The following is a 25,580-nucleotide window of genomic DNA, read 5'->3' as shown; positions in this document are numbered from 1 at the left end:
TGTTTGGTTGATTTTCTTTCTTTTTTTGTTGTTTTTGGTGCTTTCGAGACAGGTTTTCTCTGTAGTCCTGGCTGTCCTGGAACTCACTCTTTAGACCAGGCTGGCCTCGAACTCAGAGATCCTCTTGCCTCTGCGCCCTGAGTGCTGGGGTTAAGGGGCCCAGGTTCTGATTAAATTAAATTAATTAGTTTTTAAAATAGAGATTTCTTCTATTGCCCAGGTTGGCCTCGAACTCGCGGTAATCTTACTGCTTAGACGTGAGACACCATACTCTGTCAGGCTTGGGATTTATATGGAAAAAGAGATGGAAAGACCTCTAGTACTGGACTCCTGACCATCATAGTGAACAAACTCTGGGGGTTGTTCTTGTCACAGGAGAGGTAAGACCTATATACAATATGACCTTAGCATTCTTTATGTTTCTTGTATGCTCTCAGGTCATTCCTTCTTTTTTTGTTTTTTCTTCCCTATCGAGAAGTTCTAGAGAGCAATATTTCTAGTAAAGTTGTCTTAGTTACTGTTCTATTTGCTGTGAAGAGATCCAATGACTGAGACAACTTATAGAAGAAAGCATTTGTTTTTGAGACAGGGTTTCTCTGTGTAGCCCTGGCCATCTTGGAACTATCCCTGTAGACCAGGCTAGCCTTGAACTCAGAGATTCACCTGCCTCTGCCTCCCAAGTGCTGGGATTAAAGGTGTGTGCCACACCATCACCTCCTAGCAGAAAGAAAGCATTTAATTGGGGATTTGCTTACAGTTTCAGTGGGTTAGTCCAAGATCAGTGGGAAGCAGAGCGGCATGGCCCTGGAGCAGTAGTTGAGAGCTTTACATCCTGATTCACAGACAGCAACCAGACAGAGACAGAGACAGAGAGAGACAGAGAGAGAGGCTGGGCCTGGTGTGGGCTTTTGAAAACTCAAAGCCCACCTAATCCTTCCCAAACAGTCCCATCAATTGAGGACCAAGCATTCAATCATATGAGCCTTTGGGGTCTATTTTCATTCAAATCACCACAGAAGTGTTTATGTCCGTGACAGTGTTTCAAGTGTGATAATTATATTAGTTCATTTAATCTTTATAAGTTTTATGGATGACTTTATGAATAACCGCACTATATGATTTGTAGCCTTTGCCCTACTGGTGGCTCCAACAATAGTAAGACAGGCATAGGTGTAATGCCTGTGCCACTAAAGGACTTATTTTTAGACAACATTTTCAGAGCAGACAGTATGCTTTGGAAGATTATGTTTTAGCCAGGTGGTAGTGGCCTATACTGTTAATCCCATCACTCAGGAGGCAGAGGTAGGTGGATCTCTGAGTTCCATGCCAGTCTGGTCTACAGAGCTAGTTCCAGGACAGCCAAGGCTACACAAAGAAACCTTGTCTCAAAAAACAAACAAAAAGATTGTGTTTTAGGTTGTTTTTTAAGTACCCCTGAAGATAATGACCACTAACTCTGCTTAGGCTAACCACTGTTACAGAAGTCAGTAGGATTTCTGAATATCAATAATAAGATGCTGAAAAAGAATTCAGAAAATCAATCCCCATTTTCAAGTGTCTCAAAAGAAAATCTAAAATACCTAGAAATAAACCTAACCAAGGAAGTAAAAGATTTCCACCAGAATTTAAAACACTGGAGAAAGAGCTTGGTGAAAACACTAGATGATGGCATGACATCCCATGCACATGAATTGATGGAAAAAACATTATAAAAATGGCTATCTTTTTAGATTATGGATTAGCCTATAGAAAAATGTCTGCCGTAAATCAAACAGTGAAGGGGAAGAAGAATAGGAATCTCACTTACACAACTTAAGTAAAACATAGCTCTCTGAACAGATGAAGATAGCTTTCTTCAGTATCCCAGAATCTAATTGATATTTATATGTATGATTCAGCTATCATTTGGCTTAGAAGGACTTATTGGGAAATGTTATCATTTATACTATTTTCTACAGAGAAAATATTTTACTGTTTAAAGTAACCTGGACTTTTAAATTATAACCTGTTTTTATGTTCAGAAGAAGAAGAAGCTGCGCACTGACTTGCCTGGAGGCTGCCGTGAGTTGGATTCCCACTGACACGTGTCTCTGTCTGTGTTCTTCTCCTGCATGTCTTCAGTGTTTGCTGTTGTTAGGACCTTGAGTGTAGACACTGGGAAGAGACGAGATCTCAGTGTACATTAGATGAGCATTTTCTTCATTCCAGTAATTGTGGAGAACGTAATATGTACATTTTAGCTGTTTTAACTGCTTTGATTATGGTCCTTTTTTGGCTTATTTATTGATTACAATATTACTTATTTGCTTTGTATACTTTTCTATTTTAACATCTTGGTAAAATATGGGTATTTGTGCTTTGTACTAAGGAAGGTTGCTAATAAATTTATCCATTCTGGAAAAAAAACAAAACAAAACCAAACCACACACACACACACACACACACACACACACACACACAATGACTATCTTACTTAGGACAGATTCAAAGCAATTCTCATGAATGGCATTTTTCACAGAACTAGAAAAAAGCAGTCCTAAAATCTACATGGAGTACCAAGTACCAAAAACCAAACAAAAGAATGGAGAAGAGGGAATTTCATTCACAAATCAGCTGGACATGGCAGAGGTAAGAGGATAATGAGCCAGCCTGATCTACATACCTGTAGCTCAGTGCTCTCTGTCTCCCCCACAAGGAAATCCCTATGTCCCCGCTGGGGATGATGAGATAGAGCCAGGTTAGTAAAGTCCCACTGTCTCCCCCAGTCTTATTCTGTGTTTCCCTCATGGCAGCCGCAGGTTGTCGTCAGCATTGGAGGGAGGAAGAAGAGAGGCAGAAGCCAAGGTTAAGTCAAGTTAACCCTGAGTTACAGTTTGGGGGCTTTTGCTTGTTCACTTTTTAAAAAAGATTTTATCTTTGTATATGAGTGCTCTATCTGCATATATGTCTTTATGATGGAAGAGGGTATCAGATCCCACTGTAGAGGGTTGTGACCCACCATGTGGTTGCTGGGAATCGAACTCAGGACCTCTGGAAGAGCAGCAAGTGCTCTTAACTGCTGAGCCATCTCTCCAGCCCCAGCTTGTTCATTTTTTAAGACAGGATCTCGTCTGGCTTCAAATTCAGTATATAACCATGGATAACCTTCAAGTCCCTAAAAAGTAACCTAGGTAACTGTTACCATATTCCATATGAGGGAACTAGTAATCTACTTTACCTAGTAGGAAACTAGAAATGTGTTAATGTCCAAAGTTACTGGGTTTTTTGTTTGTTCTGTTTTTTTGTTTTATTTTGTTTTTGCTTTATCGACACTGGGTTTCTCTGTATAATCCTGGCTGTCCTGGAACTCTGTAGACCAGGCTAGCCTCGAACTTGCCGAGATCCACCTGCCTCTGCCTCCTGAGTACTGGGATTAAAGGTATGCGCCACCACCACTACCACCCCAGCTGATATCTTGTCTTAAAACAAAATATAGTATTGGTGGAAACAGCAAAGCAGATAATCTCTGTATAGGCTTCCAGTGCCCTCTTAACCACTGAGCCAGGTCTCCAGCCCCTTATCTAATGACATTCTTAGCCTTTGGGCTGATGGAAGCAAGGAGTCTGTGTGCACATTCCAGAGTGGGTTTTACCTGGTAGTTGTGCCTGTGTCAAATACAGAGGTGGGCAGTAAATAGCTATTTAGAGGGTTAAAGAGAGCCCAAGATAATGTGACTCTAGACTTGCCACGGTCTAGCTCTGCCATTTTTGGAGTCAATCAGCCTTGTCAGATGTTGCACTCCAGTGTGACCTTCTGGAAACTAGTTCCTCTCCTCCTTGTTAAGTGCCCGCTCTGGGATACCAGCATTTTCTAGTGGAAGTCCTGTGTTCTTTCATAGGCTTACCAGTACATTCCCACTGCTTCTGGTCTCTCCCTTAGTTCACAGAGCTCTTTTTTTTTTTTTTTTCTTTTTTGAGACAGGGTTTCTCTGTATACTCTGTATAGCAGCTCTGGCTGTCCTCTGCCTCCCAAGTGCTGGGGGGTGTGAGCCACCACTGCCAGGTCAGTTCATGGAACTCTTTGAACATTCTTCTCGCCAGTAGGACTCTGCCCTCAAGCAGTTCACTGGCATCCACAACTCTGCTAACTTTATGGAAATAAATACTCTTTCTAAACGTCCTGCCCCTCCTGGTGCAAGGCAGGAAGCAGTCCTTCCCTCTCCTCCTCTTCAGATTGCTGGCTGGGTTCAAGTGACCCTCTGAGCACCGACTCCCCCGGGTTGGTCTTTCTAACTGTAATCTAACCAGTGATTACAAAGCAAGGGTTTGTCTGGCCTCAGTAATCCCAGCTGCACTTTTGAATTCTAGGCTAGTCTGGGCTACCTAAGACCCTGTCTCAAAAAAGAAATGAAGGCAGAGAGAGGCAGGTGGATTTCTGTGAGTTCAAGGCCAGCCTGGGCTACAGAGTGAGTTCCAGGACAGCCGGGGCTACACAGAGAAACCCTGTCGTCTTAAAAACAAACAAACAAACAAAAACAAATGAGCTGGGCAAACACCCTTAATCCCAGCATTCGGGAGGCAGAGGCAGGTGGATCTCTGTGAGTTCAAGGGCAGCCTGGTCTACATTATCAAGTTCCAGGACAGCCAGAGATACATAGTGAGACATTGTCTCAAAAAAATGAGAGGGGTTGGGGATTTAGCTCAGTGGTAGAGCGCTTGCCTAGCAAGTGCAAGGCCCTGGGTTCGGTCCTCAGCTCTGAAAAAAAAAAAAAAAGCAGCCCTAAATCCATCTCTTGGGCCCAAAAAAAAAAAAAAAAAAAAAAAAATGAGAGAGAGAGAGAGAGAGAGAGAGAGAGAGAGAGAGAGAGAGAGAGAGAGAGAAAGAGAAAAAAGGCAGGTAAACAGTACAAGCTTTCCTATGTTTTGAAATGACTGAAGTTATAGAAAATAATCGTTACCAACCACGTTTCCCAGGAGTACAGGTAGCACAAGCCTTTCCTTTAGTCATAGTACTCTCGAGGCAGAGACAGTCAAGTCTCTGTGAGTTGGAAGCCAGCCTGGTCTACATGATGAGTTCCAGGCCAGCCAAGTCTACACAGTGAGACCCTATTTTAAAACAAACAAAACATTTTACTAGTGGGCTTAAGATGAAGCTCAGCTGGTAGGGTGGTTCCTGGTTTCAGTTCCCAGGACCACATAAAACCAGGCATGGTTTTAGGGTATATGTCTGTAATCCCAGGACTTGTGAGGTAGAGGCAGGAGGATCAGAAGTCATCCTTAGCTACATAGCAAGTTCAAGGCTAGCCTGGGCTCCAATGAGTCCTGTCTCAAAAAATAAAATAAGGGCCTAGAGAGACTTGTTGCTCTTGTAGAGGATCGGGGTTTGGTTCTGAGCACCCACATGGGGTCTTACAACCATCTTTACTTCCAGTTCCTGGGGATCAGAAACCCTCTTCTGACTTCTGTGGGCACTAGCCATGCCTGTACATATACACATGTACGCAAAACATGTACACATAAATAGATTTAAAATAAAATGAAATTTACCAGGTGCATGCTTGCAACTCCAGTTTTTCAAAAACTGAGGCATGGAAATCTCAAATCCAAGACCAACTTGAGTAACATATTGACACCCTGTGTCAAAAAACAAAAAACACAAAAAAGGTAACTAGAGTTTTTAGGGCAGAACCATGAGCCACACTTTGTCTCCAGTGTCTCAGTGAGCCAAACAAAGAGACACTAAAATGCGGAGATTTATTCAGTATAGCTAAGCTGGGAAGAAGAAATAGGAGTCCACTGACCTCAAGTCTGTCTTAGGGTACTGACATGTGCTTTAGGTTTAAATAGAGGGCAAGGATGCATAACTAAGCAGTCCTGATCAAGATGTGGTTTTGCCCAGCACTGTCGGGCATCCTGCAAATTGCTACTCTGCCATCACTAGCATCCCTGAGGGACCAATCTGGAAGATGATTGCTTCTGCTCCAGGGTAGTCCCACTCTCCTGGAGAATGGCCTTCCCCTTGGTGTTTGTGTGTAGGGGTCTGCCCTGTGAAGTTCTGCTGTTCCAGGAATCCAGGGTGTCTCAAGAGGAAGAGGAAGGACAGTGATTTGTCTGTACAGGCATAAAATGAGGTAGAAATGCTAGGCTCTCATTCAGCTTTAGATACCTTTTAGACTCAAGAGGAGTCAATGCTTTTTTAGCAAAAAGCAGTTTCTAAGTGTTTATTTCAAAGGTAGTTTAAAATTTTTTTTTTCAACCGGCATGGTGCTGCAAGCCTTTAATCCCAGCACTCAGGAGGCAGAGGCAGGGGCGTGTCTCTGAGTTCAAGGCTAGCCTGGTCTATAGAGTGAGTTTCAGGACAGGCAGGGCTACACAGAGAAACCCTGTCTTGAAAAAAAACTAAAAAAAAAAAATTCAGTAAATGGTTTATTCATACAATATGTAATACACAATTGAGAGTCGGGGGCGGGGGACTAAATAAAACTTCTGAAGCTAGAAGGTGTGGATGCACACACACATATGTTTGTTTTTTTTTGAGACAGGATTTTACCAGGTTGGCCTCAAATTCATGGTCCAACTCCCAAAGTGCTAGAGATTTTAAGTATCAACCACTATGCCCAGTCATGGACTAACAGCCTAACAGGTTATTTCGCAGTAACTAACTTCCTCTCGAGCTTTATCTCCTCTTTGGCTCACAGTCCCCCAGCACTAAGAAGCCCCTCTTTCTCCAGAAACCCGGGGCCTGGAGCTCTCTCTGCTCTCATAGTTCACTAGGCCTCTGTAGGACCCTCCCCCACATCAGATACTCTACTCACCATTTTAAATATTTCCTCCATTATAGTTCTGAAAACTTTCTGTCCTCTCCAGAGCTGTGTAATTGAATACTTGTTTCAACAGTCTCGCTGGTTCATTCATTCATTCACTTATTCAACAGATATTTAGAACTTGTTTTTTTCTTGGCAGTGCTGGGATTAAAACCATAGAGAGCTCAGTGTTCTGCCACTGAACTCTGCCCAGCTCTGTCTGGTGCTTACTGGAACAAATTCAGTGCTTGAAAATGAAGAAGCCATGAGTCTTGTCCTCTGTAGTCCAGGCTTCAAACTCTAGCAATCCTATGCCTCAGTCTCAGAGAACTGGGATTACACCATGTATAAGTCACCATGTCCCACTGGGCTTTAGGTCTAAATCAAGGGTAAGAGGATAGAGAGATGGCTCAGTGGTTAAGAGCACTGATTGCTCTTCCAGATGATCTGGGTTCGTATCCCAGTACCCACATGGCAACTCACTACCGTCCATAACTTTAGACCCAGGCAGGAGTTGTAATAACCATATACATTAGGCAAACACACAGACACATAAGATAAAAATGAATACAATCTCAAAAAAACTTAAATAGAAGGCAAGATATATATATATATATATATATATATATATATATATATATATATATATATAATTAAGTGGTTTGAATCAAAGGAGGCCACGGCAGCTAACCATCCCACTATGTGGTATGTGGTTCTGGCTTGGCTGGAGCTTGCATGTAGTAGCCCAGGCTGGCCTCAGACTCATAGATCTGCCTGCCTCTGCCTCCTGAGTGCTGGGATTAAAGGCTTTTCCCATCTTTCTCAGAAGCGTCCTTAGAGTAATGGAATTCTCACCATCATAATGGTTGCCTTTTGTGGAGGGATGTTAGGGACCAGAAAGAAGGGCAAATGGAGAGGCCCGTGGGGAGGGAAGGATGACTCCCTAGAGACTGAAGATGCTGAAGCTGGAAGGTATGAATTCCTAGAAAATGGTCATTTGGGGGCAGGGAGACCTCTCTGAGGAGAGGAACACCCAAGGCTGCCTGCAGGTGAAGGAATGTGGCTCTGCTGAGAAGTAAGGAGTTGCTGCTGGGAGTGGCTGTGAGGGGCCCAGGTTGGAGAAAGAGACAATTCTTGAAGGGCTTAGGTCTGATAAGGGGTTTGGCAGGACTTGTCAGCAAAGGGTGTGGAGATGGAGATAACAGCATCAGATTGCTGTGGGCTTGGGGAAAGGAGAAGTCTGAGGAGCCAGGAGCTGGCTAGCCCAGCTGGGCGGTCCTGAGCCTGAGGCCTCAGAACAAGAGGAAGAGGAGGCACTAGAGCCTTTGAGGGGAGGTTTCCTTGGCCTGCCTGCCTGCCTGCCTGCCTTCTTCCCTTCCTTCCTTCCTTCCTTCCTTCCTTCCTTCCTTCCTTCCTTCCTTCCTTCCTTCCTCTCTTCGTCTCTCCCTCCATGCCTGCCTTCCTCTTACATTTATTTCTTTATTCATCTATTCCTTTTGTTGTGGAGGTTAACACATGTCTGTCACTCTGCATGTGGAATCAGGATATCTTCTGGAAGTGAGTTCTCTCCTTCCATCATGTGTGTCCTGAGGATCAGACTCAGGTTGTCAGCCTTGGTGGTAAAACCTTTACCTGCTGAACCATCCTACCTGCCCCTCCTCTTTTGTTTTTCCTTTCTCTTTTAGAGACAAGGTATCTAGCTCAAGCTGGCCCTGAACTCCCTGCCTATTTAAGGGTGACATTAAGGGTGACATCCTCCTCCTCTACCTCTTGAGTATAGCACATGTGATTTTTGCAGTACCGTCTGAACTATATCCAACCCATCTTTTATTTATTTATTTATTTATTCATTTATTTATTTATTATTTTAAGTTTTTTCTGAGACAGGGTTTCACTGTGTATCTCTGGCTGGCCTGGAACTTGCTACTTGCAATGTAGACCACGATGGTCTGGAACTCGGAATGATTCTATCTGCTTCTATCTGCCTTTCTTTCCCAAATACATTCTGACATGCTGGTTTTTTTTCTTTTCTTCTCCCCACCTTTTCTTTTTAAAGAACTTTATGTTTTATGTGTCTTGAGTATTTTGCATGTATGTGTATCTGTACACCACATCATGCCTGGTGCCTGCTGAGGTCAGAAGAGCGTGTCAGATCCCCTGGAACGGGAGTTACAGATGGTTGTGAGCTGCCAAGTGGGTGCTGGGAATTGAACCTGGGTCCTATGGAAGAGCAGCCAGTGCTCTTAACCATTGAGCCATGTCTCATCCCCACATTCTGCTGATCTGGTTATTTGAGTTTCTTCACATTGTGGGAGTTGATTGAGCTTTATGTATATGATTTGCTCACAATTTTTTTTTAAGATTTATTTATTATGTATACAGCATGTGTCCCTGCAGGCCAGAAGAGGGCACCAGATCTCACTACAGATGGTTGAGAGCCACCATGTGGTTGCTGGGAATTGAACTCAGGACCTCTGGAAGAGCAGCCAGTGCTCTTAACCTCTGAGCCATCTCTCCAGCCCCTGCTCCCTATCTTGTGTGAACGGCTTTTAAAAAACAAACTTGGGATTGAGTTTAGAACATAGTGAACACGTGCAACTTTCTGATAGTTGGAATACTACGATGTTATTTACAAAGTTCTTAGTCGAAAACTGTACAATCTAGTCTAAAAAAAATCATTTTAGCACTTGCCTTTAGTCCCACCACAGAGGCCAGCCTGGTCTACAGGGTGAGTTCCAGGACAGCTAGGGCTACACAGAGACATCTTGCCTCGAAGAACAAACGAACAAACAAATCCTAAAGTTTTAAGTTAGGTTTATGATTTTGTGTGGGGCTACGTTCTTAGCTGTGTGGGGCCGCAGGTGGCTGTCTGGGCCCCAGGCCCTGACGGCTGAACATACCTGACAGTGAGTGCTGGCCAGAAGCTCTGCTGCTGAGCTCTCTCCCCAGCCCTCTTGTCACGTTTTGTTTTGAAACAGGGTTTTGTTAAATTGCCTTGGCTGGCCCTTTCCAGCTTCCACCTTCTGAGCAGCTGAAATTACAGAAGCTTGTGCTACTAGGCCTGGGCCTGACTGGCATATTTTTTCCCTTAAAGATTTATTTTACTGGGGATAGAGAGATGGCTCAGCAGCTAAGAGCACTTACTGCCCTTGCTGAGGACCCAGGTTAGGTTCCCTGAACCCACATAGGTGCTGGTAACCATCTGTAACTCCAGCTCCCTCTTCTGATCTCTGTTCCCTAAGCTTGCATGTGGTGCAGGTATGTGCATGCAGATAAAACACTCATACACATAAAATAAAAAATAAAGCCGGGCGGTGGTGGCACACGCCTTTAATCCCAGCACTCGGGAGGCAGAGGCAGGTGGATCTCTGTGAGTTCAAGGCCAGTTCCAGGAAAGGCGCAAAACTACACAGAGAAACCCTGTCTCAAAAAACCAAAAATAAATAAATAAATAAATTCTGAGATTAGATTTTTTCATTATTATTAATTGTTATTTTATTATTTGTTTCTTTCTTTATTTTGTGACAGGGTTTCTCTGTGTATCCCTGGCTGTCTTGGAACTTGCTTTGTAGACCAGACTAGCATCAAACTCAGAGATCCATCTGCCTCTGCTTCCCAAGTGCTGGGATTTAAAAGTGTGTGCCACCACTCCCAGCCACATTTTATTAGTTTAAATTATGTGTGTGTGTGTGTGTGTGTGTGTGTGTGTGTGTGTGTGTGTGTGCATGTTAGTGCAGGTGCCCACAGAGGCCGAAGAGGGTGTCAGATCCTTTGGAGCCGAAGGTGCCGGCAGTTGCGCTGGGAGCCAAACTTGGGTCCTCTGTAAGAGCGATTCATGCTCTTAACTGCTGAGGCTTCTCTCCGCCCCTGTCTGGCACATTTCATTGAAATGAAATGTTATAATTTTTAAAGCAAGGGTTGGGGTGCAGCCCAGTGGTAGAGTACAAGTGCTTAGCATGTCCAAGACACTTTCCATCCCCAATGCAAAAAGCCAAACCCAAACAACAACAGTAAAAACCACCTCTGTGTGGTGGCACACAGCCCAGCACTGGGGAGGCAGAGGCAGCCTGGTCTACAGATCCAGTTCCAGGACAGCCAGGGCTACAGAGAGAAACCCTGTCTCAAAAAGCAACAACAGAGCCTCACCTTCTCCTGACACTACTCCCCTTTCAACTTTATTTCTCCATGGCTGGGTGCATGGCTCAGGAATGGAGGGCATGCTCACAGGCTCAGTCCTCAGGACACGCTCTCCTCAGTTGTCTCTCTGAGTTATCTCCTTTCCTCTTGAGCCCAATCTAGTCACACATTCGCTCTCTCCACTGCATGGAAAGAGCTTTTTGTCACGTTCTCCAGGGGCCTTCATCTGCTGAATTTAGCAGGCAGTTTGCAGGCCTGGTCTTACTTCATCAGCAGCCACCATTAGAAGCATTGGAACAGCTGACCACTTCCTGCCAGAGACATCTGCTTAGCATTGTTCCCACAGCACTGCTCTCCAGATTTTATTTGTTTTTTCAGTTGCTCCAAAAGGAATAAAAATGAGCTTTTAGAGAGGACATACTAGAGAGAGCCCTTTAGCTTCTCCAGGGTGGGAATCGGGCTTAGGGGAGAAGACAGCTAGGTGCTCCTTTGGGGCAGCATGACCAGCAATAGCCTAAAGCCTGGCTTATAGAACCAGGAGAGATGTTTGTGTAGTGAATGAGGACCAGATGTATGAATATTATCCTGAAGGCAGTGGGTTTATAAAGCCCTCTACAGCGCCCTTACCCTTCCTCTCTCTTCCTTGGGAAAGCAGACTGGGAAAGTTTTTGAGTGATGAGATGGATTGGTCCATCCTTAAACCCCATTTCTCTTCTGAGATTGAGGTCTTTTCCTCTAGACCCAGGCAGACCACAAGAGGGCGCTTGTTTCCCTCTGGCGAATATTTGGTCAAGAATTGAGTTGCTAACTGAAAAGACAGCTAGCTGTAGTTAGAAGGTTTGGGGCTGAAAACTAAATGCAAGTGTGGGAAAATAAATGTATACCAATTCAGGGAGGGACATGCTCAGGGCTAGGAACCCACAGCTATATTGGTTTTTTGTTTGGTTTGGTTTGGTTTTTCAAGACATGGTTTCTCTGTGTATGTAGCCCTGGCTATCCTGGAACTAACTCTGTAGACCAGGCTGGCCTCTAATTCACAGAGATCCTCCTGGCTCTGAGTCCCGAGTGCTGGGATTAAAGGTGTGCGCCACCACCACCACCGGCTGCAGCTATACTGTTCATTTCTTCTGGCCATTTATCTTATATGGCAGCATCTTGACCACTGCTGATCTCAGTTTTGTTATAGTCCACCCATTCAAGGCGTTAGCAAGAGAGAACAGACATGTAGTGTGTATGCTTTTCAGAAGTCTGCCCTTGCCTAGCATGCGTGAGGCTCTGAGTTCAATTCCTAGTCATGAAAAAAACAAAATCTAAACACAGTATACTCTCTTGCTGATCCTCAATGTCCCCTACCTGCCTCGTGTTAACCTAAGTATGGAGGTTGTGACACTCTACTCATATATCCTACAGTAAAGTTAGTGTCCAGCAGTGGACATTCTGGGGGAGGTGACAGTGAATGGAGGCCACTGGCCGATAGGGAGCCATGTAGGTTCTGAGAAAAGGGGAAGACTATCTCACAGAGCTCCGTTCCTTTTCTTTTCCTCCCTCCCTTCCGATTCCCTTCCCTCCTCTTTCTCTTCTCTTTTTCTCCTTTCCTCATGCATTTCCAAAACAGGATCTTGCTATGTAGATGAGGCTAGCCTCCCAACTTACGACGATCATGACTTTGGCCCCTGAGTGCTGAGATGACAGATGTGAGTAACTGCACCCACCAAGGGCTGAGTTTTCGGGGTTCTCCTAAAAGTTGAAAGTCCTGGGAAGCAGCTAAGCACAGTCTTATGACCTCTTTTGAGTGCTACATCACTGCCCCACTTAGAAGAGGGGAAATATGTGTTGGGGACAAGGAGGAGCTGGACAGGAAACTGGACTCCGTGATGTCTCCACCGTGCCCTTGCCTTTCTCAATCCTTGGGCCTTGGTGGGTGACATGGTTTCCTGGGGCTCCCTCCTGTCCCCTGGTCTCTCCTCTCTTTCTTCATCTTCCCATAGCTAGTTGACAAATGTCCACATTAGGTGAGGTGCTTTGTGGGAGGGAAAAGGGGTGACAAGGTGAGGTGGGAGTCACAGTGCCATGACCTGCCCCTTTGTATTCTGGAGCAGGGCCTTCCTCAGAGGGAACTGAGGCTGGGCCCTTTGCAGTCTTTTAGGCCTGTTTTGTGGAAAGGGGCAGATTTGAGAAAACCAGGGCCTAATCAGGGGAAACAGAGTCCCTTTCTGTGGCGTTCCTCGGGCTCTGTAATGAGCTGTGTGTTGAGAGGCTGAGAGACAGCAAGGGAGGTTCTTAGACTTCCTGAGTGATAGACACTGTACACAGAGAGCCCTGCTGCAGGGAGCATGGTCTGAGAAGTTCCTGCTCATCCGATTTAGCCCCCTGTTCTTTTCATGGAGTTGTGAAGCAGGATGGACTTGTGCCTGGCCTCGGCTGAGTGTGTATGTGTGTGCGCATGCCTGTGCCTGTGTGTGTGTGGGGGGTGTGTGTGGGGTGTGTGGTCAGAAACTTAAGAACTGGATTAGGCCCATACTGAAGGGGTGTTGGCTAGCATGAGTACTTCCTTAGCTTGAGGCCCTTTAAGTGGCGATCATGGCCACCTGGAGCCACATGTCCAATTGCCTCCAGGAAAAGTGTCCTCTAGGCACTCTCAGTAACCCTGAGGGCCAATCTGGGCAGAGGCTCCAGCGGTCTCAGCCTTGTTATTATCCAGTGAGTTTACCTGACCGGTGCCCTCTCAGCCGTTCCAGTGAACGGTTTTCCTTGTTTTTCTGATTACACTTGTTTGCTTGTTTTGAGACTGGGTCTCACTGTATAGCTCTGCTGTCCTAGAACTCGCTCTGTAGACCAGGCTGGCCTCAAACTCAAGGATCTCCCTACCGCTGTCTCTGGAGTGCTGGGATTAAAGGTGTGCACCATCATGCCTTGCCTAAAATTGTTTTTAAATTCCGTTTGTGTATGTATGTGTGTGTGTGTGCGCGCAGCAAAGGGCATGTGTAGAGGTTAGAGAACTACCTTCTGGAGTCTGTTCTCTCCTTTCACAAAGGTTGTCAGGCCTGGGGACAAGTGCATGTCACCAGCTTTTTGACTCCTTGTGAATCTCTTTTTGGCCAGGTTATGTGGTCTGGGGACAGATGGATGCATCTGAATTATGGCTGAATGGTGTTCTGAGCATAGATACTTGGCTAGGTTCTATCAGGATTGGCACTAACCTGAGGGACCACAAGGCTTTCTTGTCCCCAGAGAGTAGATAACCATTCTGGAGACTTACTCCAAGCATCTCCTTTGGGCAGTTCTGTATCTGGTACCCAAGGCTTCCCAAGGCCCATCCCTTTCCTACCCCACACTCCACCCAGCTTTTCCTCTTCCAGAGGGCAACTGGCATTTCCTGTTGGTGAGTGAAGGAAGGCCCAGGCCTGTGACTTACACATGCTTTGGTTAAGACCCAGCCTGAGGTGGCTTCTGGGCTTCTGAAGCTGGAACTCTGCAGGCCGGGTTCATCCGCCAGCAGCCAGCACTGGGGAGCAGGAGACAGCATGGCATTCTTTTCCACTATGGTTCCTCGGAGGTGAAGAGAGGGCTTAGCAGGGAGGCTGGGACCACAGTTGTCCCCCGTTCCCAGCAGGACTTCTGAAGGATGTTGAGAAGAACTCCCTCATGTGGTTTGGACAGACTCGCAGTGCTTGAAGAACCGTTGGTGTTGGTTAGGTCCAGTGCACCCTGTGGCATCAAGGAAGGTCTCAAGAGTTGCTGTTTTTTTGTTTTTGTGGTTTTTTTTTTGGTTTTTCGAGACAGGGTTTCTCTGTGTAGCTTTGTGCCTTTCCTGGATCTCGCTCTGTAGACCAGGCTGGCCTCGAACTCACAAAGATTCGCCTGCCTCTGCCTCCCAGTCCTGGGATTAAAGGCGTGCGCCACCACCGCCCGGCTGAGTTGCTGTTTTTAAGAGCTGCGATTGAACTCAGGGCTCTGTGCCTGCTAGTCAAGTTCTCCACCACTGACATAGTAGTGCCAGAAATAAACCTTGGTTATCTTGATATGTTCCCTTATTTAAGAGTCTTTTCTTTTTTTTTTTGTGGGGGTGGGTCAGGGTGGGGTGTTTTCTATGTAGCCCTGTGGGGGTGGGTCAGGGTGGGGTGTTTTCTGTGTAGCTCAGGTTGATCTTGAATTTGCTGTGTAGCTGAGGCTGGTCTTAAAACTCCTGACCTTCTGCTTCCCGAGTGCGTGCTGAGATTAGAGAGCTGTATGGCCATCATCAGTGTGTGCGTTCTTGGCTTAACTGTCCTGAGCTAGCACCCTGCCAGCTGAGCCCCCAACCCCAGGGAAAAACATTTTTCTGTTTTTTTCCACCCCAGGACAGTGAGTCTTACTCTGTACCTCTGGAGTCTTTGAACCCACTTATGTAGTCCAGCCTAATGGCCTTGGATTGTTCCTTTCTCTGCTGCTATGAGGGGCCTGATGTGCAAGGCCTGCTTGACCAAGAGGTGACTGGAGCAATCCTGCACTGTGAAACCAGGTTGCACAGAAGCCCACTTCTCCTTCACCCCCCAGGGTGGAGTGTGCAATCAGCAGCATTCACTCAAGCTGCCACCCTCCAAGGTGTCCTGTCCAAGCCCCTAAGGGTCCCACAGCCTCTGAAGCCAAGAGTTATTTCAGGCCTCGCAGGCACATGGGTCAGTTCACTGAGGAGCTGGGACCAGAATCTGCCTCATGGTCTGTCTCTATACCCCTCCATTGCTGTGGCCCATCCTCTCGTCTAGCTATGTACTGTATGCTTTAATACACCCTGTACATTGTGGGGGAGAGTACAGTACTGTCACTTTTAAAAACTTTAGAGAAAATCCAAAGAGCTCCTGCCTTGATGCTCTAGATAACTGTTTCTCTGATACATGTAGTTTATTGTAATTTTAAAACTACATTAGCCGCGCAGTGATGGTACACACCTTTAATCCCAGCACTGGGGAAGGAAAGGTAGGTAGATCAAGGCCAGTCTGTCGGAACTCACAAGGTGAAGTGAGTTCAAGGCCAGTCTGGTCTACAGAGTGAGTTCCAAGATAGCAGGACTGTTACACAGAGAAACCCTGTCTTGAAAAACAAAAATACAAAACACACAAGCAAAAGAAAACTACATTAATTAATTTATTTGAATGTGTGTGTGTGTGTGTGTGTGTGTGTGTGTGTGTGTGTGTGTGTGTGTGTCTGTGTCTACATGCGTCCATGTGTGTTATGGTGTAAGTGTAGAGGTCAGAGGACAACTTTGGGGAGTTATTTCTTTCTTCCCATCAGGGTCCTGGGGATTGAACTCTAGTCAAGTGTCTTTACCTGCTGATTTTTTTTAACTGTGTGGGTATTTTGCCTGCATGTATGTATATCTATGTACCATGTATGTCAGTGCACCATGCGTATACAGTGCCCATGGAAGAGGTCACCTGATCCCCTGGAACTGGAGTTACACATAGTTGTGAGCTGCCATGTGGGTGCTAGGAACCTAACCCGAGTCCTCTTGAAGAGCAACCAGTGCTCTTAACTGCTGAGCCATCTCTCCAGCACACTGATTTTTTTTAAACTTTTTATGGGGCTGGAGAGATGGCACAGCAGTTAAGAGCACATACTGTTCTTGCAGATGACCCAGGTCCAGTTTCCAGTACCTACATAGCAGATCACAATTGTCTGTAACCTAGTTCCAGGGAACTTCATTCTGTTTTCTGCATCAAGTATGCATGTGGGGCACATGTGTGTGCATTCCTGTGCAAGTGTGTGTGTGTGTGTGTGTGTGTGTGTGTGTGTGTGTGTGTGTGTGTGTGTGTAGACAATCACTCACACACATAAAATAAAAATAAATAAGTCTTTTAAAAATAATTTTTATTAGATTTATTTATTTTGTGTGTGCATATGCCCATGCATGCATGCCACAGTATGTGTGGAAGTAAGAAGACAATTGCTTACAGGAGTTGGCTCTTTCCGTCCACCATGTGAGTTCTGGGAATTGAACTCAGATCATCAGGCTTGGAAGCAAGCACCTTTACCTGCTGAGTCATCCTGCCAGACGATAATATTTTTTCAATGTATACTCAGTATAATTGTAAGGTACAAAATGTGTTTTGATCGACACACCTTTCTGTCTCTTTTTTTTTTTTTTTTTTTTTTTTGGTTTTTTTCGAGACAGGGTTTCTCTGTGTAGCTTTGCGCCTTTCCTGGAACTCGCTTTGGAGACCAGGCTGGCCTCGAACTCACAGAGATCCGCCTGGCTCTGCCTCCCGAGTGCTGGGATTAAAGGCGTGCGCCACCACCGCCCGGCACCTTTCTGTCTCTTTAACTTCTTCCTCTGTGTAACTGCCCTGGCTGTCCTGGAACTCACTCAGCAGACCAGGCTGGCCCCAAACTCACTGAGATCCACCTGCCTCTGCCCACATCCCCCACCCCTGAGTGCTAGGACTAAAGGTGTGTGCCACCACCGCCTGCCTAACCTTTTTTAGATGAAAGAAGTATGTTTATTGTTACATCTTTTTTCACTTACAAAGTTTATTACTAAAAAAATGAAAAAAGTCAGTTTTTTGCTGGGCGGTGGTAGCACAGCCTTTAATCCCAGCACTTGGGAGGCAGAGGCAGGTGGATCTCTGTGAGTTCGAGGCCAGCCTGGTCTACATAGCAAGATCCAGAACAGGCACCAAAACTACACAGAGAAACCCTGTCTTAAAAAACAAACATACGCCGGGCGGTGGTGGCGCACGCCTTTAATCCCAGCACTCGGGAGGCAGAGCCAGGCGGATCTCTGTGAGTTCGAGGCCAGCCTGGACTACCAAGTGAGTTCCAGGAAAGGCGCAAAGCTACACAGAGAAACCCTGTCTGGAAAAAAAAAAAAAAAAAAAAAAACAAACATACAAACAAAAAATCAGTTTTTTAAACTTTTCAAAAAATATGTCAAATGAATGATGTTCTAGTTTTGTTGTTGTTGCTGCTGTGATAAACACCACAACCAAAAGCAATTGGGGAGGGAAGAGTTGATTTCATCGTACAGTTAACAGTCTGTCATGGATGGACAGACGCCAGAGCAGGAACTCTAGGCAGGAACATGAAGCAGGGACCATGGAGGAATGATGTCTACAGGCCTTTCCCAGGCTCCCGTTTATCCACTTTTCTTGTAGAGCCCAGGCCCACCTGCCCAGGGATAGCACTGCCCTTGGTGGGCTGCCTCTTGTACATTAACTGGCAATCAAGACAGTGCCTCACAGAGGAGCCCACAGGCTAATAATCCACCGGCAATCATTCAGTTAAGGTTCCCACTTTCCAGAGGTAACAGGTTGATAACACGACTATCCAGGATAGGACATAATTCTTTAAAGAAGTCACCTTTAATTACAGTTGAGGAATAAAATGCCTGCATGTTTAAATTTTCCTCACATTTACCTTTTTCTTTTGTTTAATAAAGTGATGTTTATAGTTGTGTGTATAGTGGGGGTCTATAACAAGAAAGTGTGTTTTCAGACTGTTAAAAAATGATTTAACAGGGGCTGGAGGAATTGCTCAGTGATAAAGAGCACATACTGCTCTCGCAGAAGACCCAAGTTTGATTCCCAGCATCCATGTCAGGCGGCTCACAACCACCTGTTAACTCCAGCTCCAGGGGCATCCAGTACCTCTGACCTTCAAGGGAAACTGCACTCACATGCATGTATTCACACGTACTTACTCATGCACACACACACACACTTAAAAGTTATAAAAACTTCTTTAAATGATTTAACAATTTTTGTGAATCATTTCAGACATTTTCGGCTGTGGATACCCACTGTGAGTCCCCTACTTGCTAATGCATATGCATATTTGTATTATGTGTATACACTATTACATTCTAAACATACAAGCATAGACTCTTGAGTTTTGGCATTTTTGTCTCACATGTAGTATTTGTTTGACATGTTAAATGGCGGACGTATACTGTGCCTGTGAATGTGGAAAGCAATCCTAACTGTATTCGGCCACAAGGCCTAATTTGCAGTAACTATTGCTGCTTTAAAATTTTTTTGGTTTTGGTTTTGTATTTTGAGAAAAGTCTTACCTTGTAATTCTGGGTGGCCTAGAACTCTATACATGAACTCATAAAGATCTGCCTGCCTCTGCCTACTGAATGCTGGGATGAAAGGTGTGTGCCACTATGCCTGGCTGAGACCTTTTTTTCCTTAGTTTTTCAAGACTGGGTTTTTCTGTGTTTCAGTGCCTGTCCTGGAACTCATTCTGTAGACCAGGCTGGCCTCGAGCTCACAGAGATCCGCCTGCCTCTGCCTCCCGAGTGTTGGGATTAAAGGAGTGCGCCACCACTCCCTGCTGAGTGCTGGGATTTTTAAAATACATATATTTCACCAGGCAGTGGTGGCGCACGCCTTTAATTCCAGCACTCGGGAGGCAGAGGCATGTGGATCACTGTGAGTTCGAGGATAGGCAGGGCTACACAGAGAAACCCTATCTCAAACAAAACAAAACAAAACAACCCAAAATTTTATTTCCTCTGTGTGTGTGTGTGTGTGTGTGTGTGTGTGTGTGTGTGTGTGTGTGTGAACGCTGTCAAGTGAGAGAGCTTGTTGTGTGCACTGTGTACCCACCGACCCATCTCCCTGGCCCCTGTTGCTCTTTTCTTTCACAGTGGCTCATTGCTTTGTATGCACTTGACATTTGGGAATGAAGAAATGAAGATTGTGTGTCTTCCCAACAGGAAGTATAATCAACCAAGCTAAGCAGGATGTGGTTGTGCCTTTTTGTAATCCCAGCACTTAGGAGGTGGACACACACACACACACACACACACACACACACACACACACACACACGTAAGTGCACACATGCATGCACACATGCACACACTAATTAAAATAAGACAAACAAACAAAAAGCTAGTGTGACAGCAAATGCCTGTAACACCAGCATTTTGGAGGTTGAAGGCAGGAGAATCAGGAGTTCAGGGTTATCTTTGGCTGATACATACAGAGTTTTAGGCCAACCTGGGCTACATAAGACCCTGTCTCAAAATAATAAAATAAAATGACCAGCCTAATGTTACAACTACGTTGAGGCCAAATGTAAACTAAAAGCCTTAATTGAAGTAGCACAGTCTTTTTTTTTTTTTTAAGATTTATTTATTTAGTATGTATATAGTGTTCTGCCTGCATGTATGCCTGCACACTAGAAGAGGGCACCAGATCTCATTGCAGATGGTTGTGAGCCACCATGTGGTTGCTGGGAATTGAACTCAGGACCTCTGGAAGAGCAGCCAGTGCTCTTAACCTCTGAGCTCTGTCTCCAGCCCGAAGTAGCACAGTCTTAACATAATTTAACATTAGTAGTTCAATCATTTTGGATTACCTCACATACAAACCAAAAACAACAAACAAAAACAGCCACAATGGAAACCCCAAAACACCATGCTGGGACAGAGGCTCCGTGAGTCAGTGCTGATGTGTGTGTCATTCTGGCGTCTGGATGTGCAGGGGACTATGATGAGTGCTGTGGGGGAAAAGGATGCAGGCTCTGATGTGGGTTAGAGGGTTGTGGGCTGCTGAAAGTAGGGGTTGAAGTGGCCATCCCAGTGATTCCAGGGAGTCCCCGGACAGTTGTGCGGAGGGTGGAATGTGGTTGGGGGAGCAGCCTAGGGGAGATGAAATCTAGGGACTTAGGTAACTCATAGGAGGAAAAAGTGGAGAAAAGCAGGGTGATGATGTGGGAGGGGAGAGGGGAGTGTCCCGGGAGAAGAAGGAATAATTAGGTTCTTTCTGCTTCGAGATCAGGACTCATGCAGTGGGTACTCAGCAATCAGATGAGAGGGTCCATGGGAATCGTCTTTCTTTTGGCTTAAAAAAATAATAATGTTGAATTGGAAAGATGTTTCAGTGGTTAAGAGCACTTGATGTTCTTCTGAATAGTGTTCCCTGTAACAACATAGAGGAGCTCATGATTGCCTGTAACTCCAGCTCCAAGGGATCCATTGCCTTCTGGCTTCTTCAGGCACCCACGTTGATGTGGCATACATTCACACAGACACGTATTTCTTTTAAATGTCAATATTTATTTATTTATTTATTTATTTATTTATGAGGCAGGCCTTCATGCATCTCAAATTGGCCTCAGACTTATTGTAGCAAAGGATGACCTTGAACTTCTGACCCTCCATTTTCTAAGTGCTGTGATTACCGGCTTGCACCAGTGTGAACAGGTTAAGTGGTGCTGTGGTGCCGGGGTTTTGTATGCTATAGGTGAGACTATGACTACTCGCCAGTCCCCATTTCTTTTTCTTTTTTGGGGTTTTTGAGATAGGATCTCACTTAATAACCCCAGTTTGCTTTGAGCTCATAGTAGTCTTCCTGCTTCAGCTTCTGAGGTGTTAAAATAATAGGCATGAGCCTCCATACCTGGCACTTATAGGAATCATGAGCTCGGAGATACAGACCATGTAATGCCTAGTCATTGTAACCTACGTTCTGAGGGGTGCTATTGCAAGGAAGGCCTGAATCCTGGGGACAGAACCGGCCCTGGATGTAACCCTCAAGCCCTCAATGTTAGGGAAACAGCCCTTGGAGGATAGGAGAGGGACTGTTCCAGGGGACAGAGGGAAACCTAAGCCTTCATGCACTGAAAAAGTTTCAGGGTGGTCACCAAACCCAGAAAAGGCTTAAGCGTGAGAGAAAGTGGAAATGCCGACTCGGTCAGTGTAGATGGCCTTTTGTGGGCTTGGGCTAGGGCCACATCTGCGGGAGGATAGGGACATTTTTATCTTGAGAAAGGCAGCTGAGAAGGATCCAGGAGAGGGTGTCGTTCCTGCTGCTGCTGAACCTAGTGATGTGTCTAGGAACCCATGGTCCACGCCGTGGATGGCTTCACCTGGCAGGGCCTGGTTGCCAGCCTCACCGCCTCTTGGCCCTGTGCTTCCAAACCCTTCAACTGTCAAAGAAGATAATGTTGTGGTCTTGAATGGCAGGGGAAACTTCTTCCTTGGGAGGCTGGGTCTCTGGGTGGGGCGACCATGGTCACGTATCATCAAAGGCCAAATGTCCACTGAGTCAGTGCCTAGAGCTGGAGACTAGCAACGGGCACTCAATCCAGACTCATTCCCAAGGAGTAGACACACTTAGGATCCTCACTGGCTCTTCCTTTCTTGAGATTTTTACCCCATTGAGCCATACTGCATAGGCCAGTCCCCCTGGGGCCTGGGAGAAGCCAAGGCTATCTCAGGGAGATGGGGAAATGGTTTCTTCATTTGGTATGCCAGGCCTGCTTCACTCACTGCCCATAGCCTCATGAGGCAACAAGACTCTGAAGCAAGCCCCAGCCCACACCCTGGCAGGCAGCCAGTGCAGGAAGGGGCAGGAGGCTTCTGCATCAGGTTGAGGCTGAGCATAAAGGAGGCTCAAGTGGCCTGGAGGAGGCAGTCTTGGGGACCATGCACACCCAGAGGGACAACCCTTCCCTGCGATGGTCACTATCACTGCTTCTGCTGCTGGGCCTGGCGCTGCCTTTAGCCATCTCCCAGACCCGCAGCTACAGGGAGGCTGTGCTCCGTGCTGTGGATGAGTTCAATCGGCAGTCCTCGGACACCAATCTCTACCGCCTCCTGGACCTGGAGTCTCAGCCCGCAGGGGTGAGGCTGCAGAAGAGCAGGCTCTAATCCAAGCCCTCTTCCCCTTTTAGTGGGTCTCTCCTGTTCTCGGGACACTCCCTAGACCTGTCTCCTTCTAGATTGATAGCTTTCAGCTTTGGAATACCTGCTGTGGCAGAGTGCCCTCAACCCTAGTCTAGTGATGCATGGGGCCTCCATTCCAGGGACAGGGTGGAATCGTTGGCCCCAGGAATTGGCTTCCTTTGCTCTAAGTTTTTTTTCCATATCCAAAGAAGGATTGTGCCTAGGCTTGAGGTCCCTAAGGATGTTTCCAGAAGGGGGTGGGTGGGGACGAGCTCTTCATTTCAGCTGGCTGGGGGCTGTTCCTACTCCCTGTGTGTGTGGGGAGGAAGGAAGGGGCTCATTTTCTCTTCCCCCTGTACCCCAGCACTAGGTCCTGTTTCAGCACCTAGCATGTAATGCTGGAAGGCCACTCTGTTAGTGGCTGTCAGGAAGAGTGACCTTGTAACTGAGGATGGGCCTGAGGCTAGTCTCCCCACTTTTTCCCATGACCAGGATGAGGACCCAGATACCCCAAAGTATGTGAGGTTCAGAGTGAAGGAGACCGTGTGTGACAAGGCATTGCAGCAGCTACCTGAGCAATGTAACTTCAAGGAACATGGGGTAAGCCAGAGGGCTGGGGTGACTGGTGGGTGCCTCCTGGGGAACTAAACAAAGTCCCGAGGGAATCTTTCCATCTAGTGGGCTAGGGTTTGGGGGCTATGGCAAATGGGTTCTAGTTTGACCTTGAACTTTCTCTTCTCAGCTGGTGAAGCAGTGTGTGGGGACAGTCACCCTGAGCCAGGACACAGATTCTTTTGACATCAACTGTAAAGAGGTGAGTGGGATGCAGGGAATGATGTGAGGATGGGACATGGATTACCCTATGGACCAGTTATCCCTATTCCTACCCATCCCCTTGGTCCTCCTTGTGCCTGAACTTCAACTCCACCACTGGTTCTGTTGTCATCCTTTAGTGCAGTGACTCTCCAAGTCTGGCTCTTGGGAGGCAGAGGAAAGGAGGCTCTCTATGGGTTCTAGGCCAGCCTTACCTACATCATGAGTTCCAGGCCAGACATGGGTACATGTGAAGGCTTATCTCAAAAAAAAAAAAAAAAAAAAAAGGTGGTTTTTTAGCTGGAACTTGTTAAGAATGAAGACTCTCAGGCCTCACTGAGTCTTAATCAGACTCAGGCTGAGGACCTCACCACCCGGGTGTTAGCATGCCCTACTGAGTCCTGCTAATGCTCACAGCATCCTCCAGGGTACACTCTCAGACCCCAGGGAGCCTCTTGCCATTCCAAGGCCCCAGTGTTCTCATCTTTTATTGGGTTAGGGATCCAACTACATGTCCCAAAGGCTGAACTAGGGCCCAGAGGCTCTGAGAGTATCCCTGAGTGTGGTCCAGATGGGGAGGACCTCGGGTGCCCTGGGACCAGCCTCACAAGGAACCCATCTCTTCCTGGTACACAGCCTGGGACACAGCCCCAGAAGTTTAAGAAAATTGCCAAGATCGCTGGACTCCTCCGAAAAGGTGGGCAGAAGATTGGTGAAAAGATTAAGAAAATTGGCCAGAAAATTGCAGATTTGTTTGGGAAAACTGCACCTGAGGCGGAAAAGTAGGCCTGCCTTGGCCTGTTTCTGGATTCCAAAAATAATAAATTTGGTGAAGGAAACTTCTCAATGGCTTTCGTCTTCTTTTAGTCTTTAACCCTGGAGGTTCTCTGAGCACGTGTGAGCCATCACTTTTGTATTCTGTGTGTGTGTGGGGGGCATTTGAGACAAAAAGGAAGGTAGCTATCCCATCAGAAGGTATATGTAAGGCAGCAGGGCAAGAGGTCCATTTAATATATATATATACATACATACATACATATATGTGCATATATATATATATATATATAATATTAGCTGGGCAGTAGTGGTACACTCTTTTAATCCCAGCACTCTGGAGGCATGGGCAGGCAGGTCTCTCTGAGTTCAAGGCCAGCCTGGTCTGCAGAGCAAATTGCAGGACAGCCAGGGCTACACAGTGAAACCCTATCTTGAAAAGCAAACAACAACAAAAAGATAAGGAAAAAACAAAGAACTATTATTTTGTGTGTGTTTGTGTACCTGAGTATATATATGTGCATTATGTCCTGCTGGTACCTGCAAAGGCCAGAAGAGGTGTCAGATCCCCTGAACTAGAGTTACAGGCAGTTGTGAGTTGCCAGATGTGAGTGCTGGGAACTAAATTTAGGGTCCTCTGCAAGAACAGCAAGTGCTTGTTTTTTGTTTTGTTTTGTTTTGGGGGGGGCAGGGTTGCTCTGTAGCTCTGGCTGTCCTGGAACTCACAAAGATCAGTTTGCCTCTGCATCCCAAGTGCTGGGGTTAAAAGCATGTGCTATCACTGCCTGGCAGCAAGTGCCCTTAGCCATTGATCCATTTCTCTGGCCCCTAGACATCCATTTATTGCTTACCTGTGTGTTAGACCTAACATCTGTGTGACTGTCAGGTAAAATAGTTTTGGAATGTCAAACAGACCTCTAGTTTCCAAAGGCTGATAATGTCATCAGATAATATCTGAGGCCCACAGCAGATTCCCACTTTGTACACTCTCCTACCTGATGCTTCCAGAAATGTTTTTTGTTTTGTTTTTAAACAAGGTCTCACTATGTAGACCAGGCTGGCCTTGAACTCAGAGATCCTCCTCTGTATTCCTCCCCAGTGCTGGGATTAAAGGTGCCACCATGACCAACTCAATCAATGTATTTTAAACTTTTTAAATTAAAATTTATGCATATGGGTGTTTTCTCTGCTTGAATGTCTGTGTACTACATGTGTGCCTGGGTCACAATAAGGCATCAGATCCCCTGGTACTGGAGTTACAGATGGTTGTGAGCTGCCATGTAGGTGCTGGGAACCAAATCCAGGTCCTCTGGAAAAGCAATCAGTGCTCCTAAGCTCCCTCTGAGCCATCTCTTCAGCTCTAACCCCTCATTTTTTTTTTTCTTTTTTTAAAATTGTTTTTCGGGTTGGGGATTTAGCTCA

At 46.0% G+C, this 25,580-nt stretch overlaps 1 protein-coding gene across 1 annotated transcript; it reads left to right on the top strand.

Annotated features, from left to right (window-relative positions):
* Nucleotides 1-20,646: 20,646 nt before the first annotated feature.
* Nucleotides 20,647-24,231, top strand: Camp (cathelicidin antimicrobial peptide). Its single transcript, XM_052721599.1, has 4 exons — nucleotides 20,647-22,529; nucleotides 23,064-23,171; nucleotides 23,314-23,385; nucleotides 24,021-24,231. The coding sequence occupies exons 1-4, from the start codon at nucleotides 22,332-22,334 to the stop codon at nucleotides 24,168-24,170; spliced, it is 528 nt and encodes a 175-aa protein (XP_052577559.1). The 5' UTR covers nucleotides 20,647-22,331; the 3' UTR covers nucleotides 24,171-24,231.
* The last annotated feature ends 1,349 nt before the right edge of the window (nucleotides 24,232-25,580 follow it).

This window comes from Peromyscus californicus, unplaced genomic scaffold (genome assembly GCF_007827085.1).
Source record: "Peromyscus californicus insignis strain IS unplaced genomic scaffold, ASM782708v3 Scaffold_11__1_contigs__length_118956290, whole genome shotgun sequence".
NCBI lineage: Eukaryota > Metazoa > Chordata > Mammalia > Rodentia > Cricetidae > Peromyscus > Peromyscus californicus.
The sequence above is the reverse complement of the archived record's forward strand: the minus strand, read 5'-3'. Positions and strand labels throughout refer to the sequence as shown.

Coding starts and splice junctions, on each gene's coding strand:
- Camp (XM_052721599.1), top strand. CDS start 22,332: ATGCACACCCAGAGGGACAACCCTTCCCTGCGATGGTCACTATCACTG. Junction 23,172..23,313: donor GTAACTTCAAGGAACATGGG/GTAAGCCAGAGG, acceptor TTCTCTTCTCAG/CTGGTGAAGCAGTGTGTGGG. Junction 23,386..24,020: donor TTGACATCAACTGTAAAGAG/GTGAGTGGGATG, acceptor CCTGGTACACAG/CCTGGGACACAGCCCCAGAA.